Source organism: Dasypus novemcinctus, chromosome 20 (assembly GCF_030445035.2).
Source record: "Dasypus novemcinctus isolate mDasNov1 chromosome 20, mDasNov1.1.hap2, whole genome shotgun sequence".
In the NCBI taxonomy this organism is placed as follows: domain Eukaryota; kingdom Metazoa; phylum Chordata; class Mammalia; order Cingulata; family Dasypodidae; genus Dasypus; species Dasypus novemcinctus.
The window spans coordinates 30,916,156-30,925,312 of NC_080692.1; the positions used below are offsets into that span (position 1 = coordinate 30,916,156).

At 38.1% G+C, this 9,157-nt stretch overlaps 1 protein-coding gene across 7 annotated transcripts in view; it reads left to right on the top strand.

Annotated features, from left to right (window-relative positions):
- Positions 1–9,157, top strand: part of LOC131274797 (C-type lectin domain family 2 member D11-like) — a 61,787-nt gene that overhangs the window by 27,532 nt on the left and 25,098 nt on the right. For 5 of the 7 annotated variants that reach the window (XM_058282780.2, XM_058282778.2, XM_058282779.2 and 2 more), the window contains 3 exons: positions 4,707–4,832; positions 8,007–8,191; positions 9,002–9,108. In XM_058282780.2, the coding sequence (XP_058138763.1) occupies positions 4,707–4,832; positions 8,007–8,191; positions 9,002–9,108 (418 nt within the window). Of the gene's footprint in view, positions 1–1,050; positions 3,379–4,706; positions 4,833–8,006; positions 8,192–9,001; positions 9,109–9,157 lie in introns of all 7 variants that reach the window. The other 2 variants (XM_071210161.1, XM_071210162.1) reach the window with 1 other exon arrangement.

Here is a 9,157-nt window from a genome sequence, read left to right on the forward strand (position 1 = left end):
TGATTTACAGTTTCAAATCAATTCCAATAAAAATCCCAACATCCTGCTTTGCAAAAATCAGAAAGCCAGTAATCAAATTTGTTTGGAAGGGCAGGAACCCAAATGGCCAAAAATGTCTTTAAAAAGAAGAATAAAGTTGTCCCTTTCATTCCCATAATTTGTGTTATGGTTTCTTTTAAATTTTTGAATTCTTCTTTTTGCTCAAATATTGTCATCTTAATATCCTTTAGTTTATTTGGATCCACATTTTCCTTCATTTCCTTGAATTGATTTAGGAGATTTGTTTGAACTTCTTTGATCATTTGTTCCAAATTCTCTGTCTCCTCTGATGTTTCCATTTTTTTCCCTTGACTGAACCTGATCTTCCTGTTCCTTAGTGTGGCTTGTAACTTTTTGCTGATGACATCTGATTATTTTGATGTGTTAAGTCTGAAAGTTGGTTTATCCATCTTCCCCAGGGTTTTATTATTGTTTGACTTGTGTTAACTCTCTTCTGTGATACTTGGTTCAACTTAGTCCAGACCTTTAGAGTACCCTGTGCTCCGATTTTTTCCGTTCTTCTGCTCTTGAATTTTGCCCTGGATATGTGGTACACTTTTCATGTGTGTGTGGTACAATTTTTAAGATAGCCTTTTTTTTTTTTTTTTTTTTTTTTTTTGCATGCAGTTGTTTTGCTTCCAAGAGAGATGTTCCTTCCCTCTGGTCCAGGAATCTTTATCTGTTCTGTTTTGTTTTGTTTGTTTTCTTTTGCAGAATTTTACCCCAGCTCCTGTATATTTTTTAATTCTCTACCTCATTTGGTGTTCCCTTTTCTTTACACTTTTCAGTTCTGGGACCTGTCCTGCCTTACACTTCCCCTACTCAACCCCCGTTTTCCCATGAGGTTCTTCTGCCTCCAGTTTCTTCCCCATTAGGGCATCCCATATCAGAGAGACAGGTGGGGTCAATTCAGAGATATCCATTTTACATTTAAATGGCCCAGCAAACAGAGACTAGATTAAGTGTGTACCTCTTGCTAACAGTTCTGCTGTGTTCATTTTTTCCCCCTAGGAGTACTTTTGTATGTGGCACTCCTCAGCTGCTTGTGTTCCACCCTGATTCTCTGCGGACTTCGTTCCTTATGACTGGGTATGCATGCGGCTCTTATTTGCTGCTCTGAGTGGTTCTATGGTCTCCACCCCAGCAGGAAGTACCTGGGCTTTGCTGTCACTGTGTGCCTACCAAGCTGTGCAGGAATGAGTGAAGGCTCTCGGACATGAATTTTCTACCTGATTTTGATGACTTTCTTCAACTCAACATTTGTGGAGTACTTCTCCAGTCTCTATTATACTCCAGATATCCAAGCAAGTAGGAGTTGTCCTTTTAGTCATTGATTCTGAGGGCAGACTTTCCCAGGGGATGACTTAGGTTACCCTGTTGATAACATCACCTGAAACTCACCTCCGACTAGTTAGAATATTGCACATTACAACTGTCAAATTTATTTATTTATTTATTATTTTATTTTTTCTTTCTCTCCCCTTCCCGCCCCTCCCCTAGTTGTCTGTTCCCTGTGTCCATTTGCTGCATGTTCTTCTTTCTCTGCTTCTGTTGTCAGCGGCACGGGAATCTGTGTTTCTTTTTTTTGTTGGATCATTTTGCTGCATCATCAATCGGTGCGTACGGTGCCATTTCTGGGCAGACTGAACTTTCTGTTGGGCTGGGTGGCTTTCCTTATGGGGCGCAGTCCTTGCGCATGGTGCTCCCCTACATGGGGGACACCCCTGCGTGGCAGGGCACTCTTTGTGCACATCAGCACTGTGCTTGGGCCAGCTCCATACAGGTCAAAGAGGCCCGGGGTTTGAACCGCGAACCTCCCATATGGTAGATGGATGCTCTATCCCTGGGCCAAATCCGCTTCCCTGTCAAATTTATTTTTGAAATGTAACCTTTTGTAGATTAAAATTTTGTGAGTAATGGATGTAAGGGTTAGAATTACAACACTAATGTAGCTCATTGCTTTGTTCTTCTGAGAGATAATTATTACTACTGTTTTTTTAACTAGAAATTTGAAGTTGATTGTCTTGAGAATGAGATATAGGGATACATAAGAATTTGGAGAGAGATCAGAAGAAGGCACACCAAAAAAACTGCACAAAATGGACAAGGCCCATTCCAAGGAACAGAGAGCATCTGAAACTGCAAGCAAGATAGCTCCATGCATCTGCCTCATGGGATTTAAGCCTCCTCCCAATTAGAAGCAGTGTGGGCATCACCATCCCCAAATCCTCAAGATTGGGGAATGAACAATGGACTAAAATAGACATTATTATTATACTATAGACATTATTATTCTAGCAGTAGATACATCTACATCGATGTAAAGGCAGTGGCTGCCAGAGGTTCTGAGGGATGGCAGAGGGAAGATTCAGTGAAATATGGGAGTCTTTTTGAGACTTTGGATTTGCCCTGCATGACATTGCAGTGGTCGATACAGGCCATTGTATATTTTGTCATAACATACAGAATTGTGCAGGACAAACTTTAAACTATAATGTAAACTGTAGTCCTTGGTTAGTACAATGCTTCAATATGGTTTCATCAATTGTAACAAATGTTACCACACTAATGAACGATGTTGTTAATGTGAGAAAGTGTGGGAGGTGGAGGGAGTGGGACATATGGGTATCGCTTATATATATATATTTTTTTTTTTTTTTAAGATGTATTTTATTTATTTATCCTTCTCCTTGCTGCTTGCTTGCTGTTTGCTCTCTGTGTCCACTTGCTGCACGGTCTTCTGTGTCTGCTTGTCTCCCTTTGTTGTGTCATCTTGCTGTGCCTGCTCTCTGCCAGTGCAGGCCGTCAGCTTTCCGCAGGGCAAGTGTTGTCAGTTCTCCGTGGGCATGGGCCAGCTTGCCTTCACAAGGAGGCCCTGGGAAGCAAACCCATATGTTCGACAGGAGGCCAGTCGATAGAGCCACATCAGTTTCCTATCCCTTATATTTTTTATGTAACATTTATGTAACCTAAAGCTTCTTTAAAAATAAAAAATAAAAATAAAAACAAAAAAAGAAATGCAGAAGATGAATTAAAGCGGGATATGGAGCATGATTCAAGTGCGGATGTTGGTAGGAGGAGCTAGATATAGGAAAACAAAAGAGAAAAGTAAGTAAGGAATTTTAGAAGATGATAAGACAGGTGTCTTAGTTTGCCAAAGGCTGCCAGTGCAAAGTGCCAGAAATGGGTTGGCTTTTATAAGGGGAAATTTTTAAAGATAAAAGCTTACAGTTCCATGGCTGCAACAATGTCCAAATCAAGGCATCATCAGAGAAGCTTTCTCATGAAAGATTGGAAGCTAGCAGATCCTGGAGTCCTGCCACATGGTGAGGAAAGATGGTGAGTCTGCCACCCCTCTCTGCTCTCTCCTAGAGCTCAGCTGTGGGTGATCAGGCATCTCTCCCTGGGCCTCACCTCCCTGAGCCTCTCGGGGTTTCTCTGTCTTTCTGCAGCTCTATGTGAACCTGGAGTCCTCTCTCTCACATGGCTGGGTCAATATGGCAGAGTTCCCTTTTCTTGAGTTTTTCTCTCTGTGTGTTTGCAATTTATATAAGATTCAGCAAGAGGGTGGAAACCCAATCTGTATCACAGGCCTAACTGACATAGTCCAATCAAAAGTGATCTCATCAAGTGATCCAATCAAGGTCTCTTAACTGAATCTAAACAAAAGGCCCCATCTATACTGCCTTTACAAGTACAGAAATGAGATAGCTTAAGAACATAATTTTCTGGGGTCCGCAAAAGACAAACCAGGACAAAAGGCAGATTTTTTGAACTAAGGTTTAAATCTTACTCTTTTATCAAGAAAAAACATGGTAGTCATTACAAACCAAGCTTTTTAAGATACATTTGATTTATTGTAAAACCGGAAAGAATGAAGCTTGAGATTGCAATTTTAAAAAACTAATTTATATGCTGTATAATTCTTCCTTTGTTGCACATGTTTATGAGTTTTGAAAAATACATATAATTATGTATCCACAAACATAATCAAGATTTAGACCTATTCCATAGCCCGCCAATATTCCCTCATGCCCTTTTTTAGTTATTCCCCTCCCCTTGCCTTAGTTTCTGACAACCACTCATCTGTTTTCTTTTCCTATAATTTTGCTTCCCACAATATAATGTAGATGTAGATTCCTACAGTAGTTAACTTGATTCTGACTTCTTTCACTTAGCATAATGCATTTGGGATTCACCCATACATAGTGTGTATCAATAGTTTCTCTTTCTTTATTTTCTTATTGCTGGGTAGTAGAATACTGCATGAATACCGCATGGATTTTTTACTGCTTCATCAGCTGAAGGGTATTTATGTTGCCCAGTTTTTGGCAACACTGTAATGAGTAAAGATGCTAAAATTTTTGTGTACAGGTTTTTTGCATAAACACAAGTTTTCACTTCTCTTGTGTATATACCTAGGTATACAATTGTTAGATCATATGTTCATATGGAATTCCAAACTGTTTTCCAAAGTAACTACAATACTTTACATTTCCCACAACCATGTCTGGGGATTCCGGTTGTGATCTTTCCTCACCAGCACTTGGTATTATTATTTTGTTTAGTTATCCATTCAAATGGTGTCTAGTGGAAGCTTATTTGTTTTTAATTTGCATTTCCCTAATGACTGGTTATGTTGATTTCATGATACTTGTATTTTACAGGTAAAAACTGGCAAAGAAAATGCCTAGCATTTATAGCCCCTATAACCGTCCACAAAGTTTTTTGTGGCTTTGTCACTATTTTTGTCCTGGCTGCAGTTATAATTGCACTTTCAGTTGCTTTGGCAGGTAAGTTACTTGTTCTCCAAACTTCCCCATATGTTCCTTTGTATTATCAATAAAGGTATATTGAGCTCCATTATGTGCCAAGCACTGTGTGAAGTGCTTGAGATATATCGGTGAACAAGGCACACAAAAATCCCTAGACTCATGGGCACATTCTAGTAGAAAGACAAAGGTAAGAAACTTAATAAAGAAGAGTAGGGGTGAAGCAGCTTCCAGTGTACATAAGGTGGCCAAGGTAGGCTGCCCTGAAAATGTGCATGTTTGGCAGATTGTTGAAGGAGATGATGGAGAGATAATGAGGACAGTCATGTGTAGCCTTGCAGGACATTGACTAGGGGTGCAGTGATGCTCAGAGATGTACTTACCAGGTGCAATGGATGTGTCACAATGATGGGAGAGAGCGTTGCTGTGGGGGGAGTGGGGGGTGGGGGCGGGGGGGGGTTGAATGGGACCTCATATTTTTTTAATGTAACTTTAAAAAAATAAATAAATAGTTAAAAAATTTAAAAAAAAAAAAGAAAGGCTTTGGCTTTTACTTTGAGTGCAGTGGGGAAAATTAGAAGCTTGTAGGAGAGGAGAAGCATGAGCTGATTCTAATTTTCCAATAAAACATTTTGCTTTTTATGTTGAAAATAGACTTAGGGGACAAGGGTAGAAGCAGGTAGGGTCCTCTGGTCCTCTGGTCTTCTATAGGAGAAAGGATGAGTTCTTGGACTTGACACTGCCTGTGAAGGTGGGACAGGCTGGTTAGTTTCTGAATGGTATGAAAGTTGAGCCAAGAGTATCTCATGTTAGATTGGTTATGAAGCTTGAGAACCAATGGTAAATGATGGCTCTAATGGTTTTCTCTGGAGCGATGACAAAAATGTAGCTCCATGCACTGATGTGGGCTGGTGGGGTTTTGTGGAAAGATCAGGGTTCCATCTATGGAATTATCCTCTGACATGTCCCAATCAGAACTGATACTTTAAGAAATACTTATGTGAGACCTTTACCTGAAATGTTTTCAGGCATATTCTCTCTGGCTTTCAGAGTTTTTATCTTCTACCTAAGCTATTTAAGAAAGGCAATAACGTCCATGAGAACTATGTAGTCTTCTAAAATTTCTAAAACTTTGTATATAGAGACAACAGGTCCTCAGGATTGTTCAGCACAATTAAAGATTGTGCATGAAGAGATGACTTATCCACAGTGGTAAGTAGTCTTTTTGTGCATTCTAATCAAATTAGTGGTCTTCAAAAGAGGTCATAAAACATGATTTAAAACATTTTGAAAAACTAAGAACATCTCTGCAAATTATTTTGTTTTCATCTAAACTTGCTAATTGATTAAAATGTTTGCAAATGATAACATTTTCTGCAACATTGTATGTATTGAATTTTTAAATTTGATCTGTTATATTGTACTTTTAAGTGTACCTACTGCAATTTAATACTTTTGTGACTGATACTGTCATTCATTTGAAAAATACATGCATAAAAACTTTCTTAATATTGGAAAATTTAATTTGTTCTTTTTCTTCTTAAATGCTTGTTCACATTGTATTTCCTCTCTAGATTAATTACAGAGTAATATGTGATATTATGAAGGATATCTTTGTATCCTTAAAAGTAATTTATCATATCCAGTTTAATATTTTTATCATTTTTATGCCATAAAATATGCATATAGACTAAGATTTAATTTCATAAAATTTCTTGTGACCACGAGAATCTGTTAAAATAATTTTTCAGGATTAACTTAGAAATACAAGTTTTGTAATATTCATTTTTTTCAATGCACCTTAAATTGTGAAGATTCTAAAAAATAAGAATGCATTATCCTATATAATGCCTCTTAATGATTTGTCTGAATGCAGTGTAATGTATAACTAAACTTTGAATTACCTGTTAATTAGGGGATGTGATGAAATACATAATGTTTATTTCAAAATCCCTACACATAAATGTATTACACTCTGGTATTTGGGTTTTGGAAGTTATTAGAATAATGTATGAAAATTCAGAGAGAATACCATTACTGAAGTTTGTCTTCATGATGAAAATTTTCCCATGAATATGATGAAAAAGAGTAGTCTGAACTACTGATCCTCTGTTCCCTCAAGAAAAACCTTTATTGGTCCAGAAGTTAGTATATAGTTTCATTTTTTCTTAATAGAAGAACAGTTGAAACATTTTATGTGATGAAAAAAGATGGGGGTTGAGTACGCTTGGCGTATATATTTCATGATATGATTTGTTAAAACTAGCTTTAACTACCTCAATGAATAATGCACAAGTCTAAAAATAATCAGGTAAGTGTTTTACCAATGGATTTTATTCCATGTAACCTGAAAAATTAGGTAATCTCTGAAAACAGTTCAGTGATACTAATCTTCCTGCTTGGTTATTCTAATTTGCTTTTCCCTCCCAATTACTCACCCTAGGGATGAGGCTTAGAAATAGTCTTAAAGAATTGCTTACCTTTAAGTAAAGGGAAATAAAAACCATCTTTGGTGTTCAATATTTCTTACCCATGTCTTTTTGTTTTGGTCTCACTAAACCTTCCAAAAAGCAATGCATTCTTTTTGGAAGCTAAGAGAGGAAAAGGTGAGGTAATGAAACAAAAATTTCTATCCTTCCCATAGCCTACACTGAAATATTGTTGGGTTCATAATATTTAACAAGGACCAGAATATTACGTATACACATTTAATAGAAACATATAAAACAGAAAAATACAGGAAGGTCTAGATACTATTTATGATACCTAAGACAATATTTTGAACTGCATTGTGTTTTCTTAACTTGGACCATAAAATGTGCCACAGCAAAATCCAGGATAGTAGGGATTGTCCTCTCTTCTGACAAGAAGAAGAAAGGCTAATATGAATGAGGATGCGTGAAAAAAAATCTATATGGTACTAACGAAAAGTATGAAGGAAGGTAATGCTGTGAAAAATGGACTTCCTCAAGACTATCCCCACCATGTGCCCCTTATGAAGTCAGGTGCTTGGTACCCAGTTTGAAAACCACTGGGCTGATGACTGTGTGCTTAGCATAAAACTTAGTAATGGGTTAGGAAAACAACAATCAAATGTACATACTTCATAGTTGACTTCAGGATAAGAAGTAGAGGAATCGATGAAAGTGATTGGAAAAATCATTTCTTATAACTCATTTTGATTAACTTTTCTAGTTCTAGGGAGGAGAGCAGAGCTCATCTTAAGGCTCCTTGTGCCTGTTACCTGTCCACAAAGGTGGATTGGATATGGATTCAAGTGTTTCTATTTTTCTGATGACACAAGGAATTGGACGTTCAGCGAGACTTTCTGTGCCTCAATGGGAGCCCATCTTGCTCAGTTTGAAACTCCTGAGGAACTGGTAAGACATGTTTTGACTACAGATCATGTTCTCATCAAACACTTAGCCCTCTGAGAGGGTGTGCTACAGAAGGTTAAAGCTGAAGCTTGAAGGAGGATCCCTGACCAGGCAGACTTTGGGGCATGGAGTAAGGGAGTGTCTGACATTTCTTAATCTTTGCCTGCATCACTGTGAGATATCTTAAAGAAATTATCTCATGTAAGTCTCATGGTTAATCTCCAGAATTAAATTTATTATTCCCATTCTACTAATAAGTAGGGTAACCCTATAATTCATCACCCAAATTGGTACACTTTGGGAACTGAGAGATGACACTATTAATGCTATGCTGGAACAGCAGACATACAATGAGACTTTCCAAACAAACTAGGATGTGTGGTCACTTTAAATAAAGCAATTGTGGAATAGGTGTAGTTCAGGGGTTGAGTTCCTGCTTGAATGTACAAGATCCTGGGTTGGATCCTTGGGAAGGAAGGAATGAAGGAAAGAAGGAAGGAAGGAAGAAGGGAAAGAAGAAAGGAAGGAAGGAAGGGAGGGAGAGAGGAAGGGAGGAAGGGAGGGAGGGAGGAAGGAAGGAAGGAAGGAAGGAAGGAAGGAAGGAAGGAAGGAAGGAAGGAAGGAAGGAAGGAAGGAAGGAAGGATTAGAGACATGACATGACTTAAGCTAGAATTAAGAAGTAGTCTGACTCTAGACTATGTTTCTGACTTACACCACGCTGCCATTCAGACTGGGAAGGCTGTAGGGAAGGGAGACTCAAGATTAATAGGATTGAAAGAGACAATGTTTTCATTTTCTTTGTTTTTAAATAGAATTTCCTGAAAAGATACAAAGGCCCTGCTGACCACTGGATTGGCCTGAGCAGAGAATCATTATATCACATCTGGAAATGGACAGATGGCACGGAGTATAATAGCTCGTATGTTTTGAGACTTCCTGCCTTGCACTGTGCTTAGGTGTGATTGTAT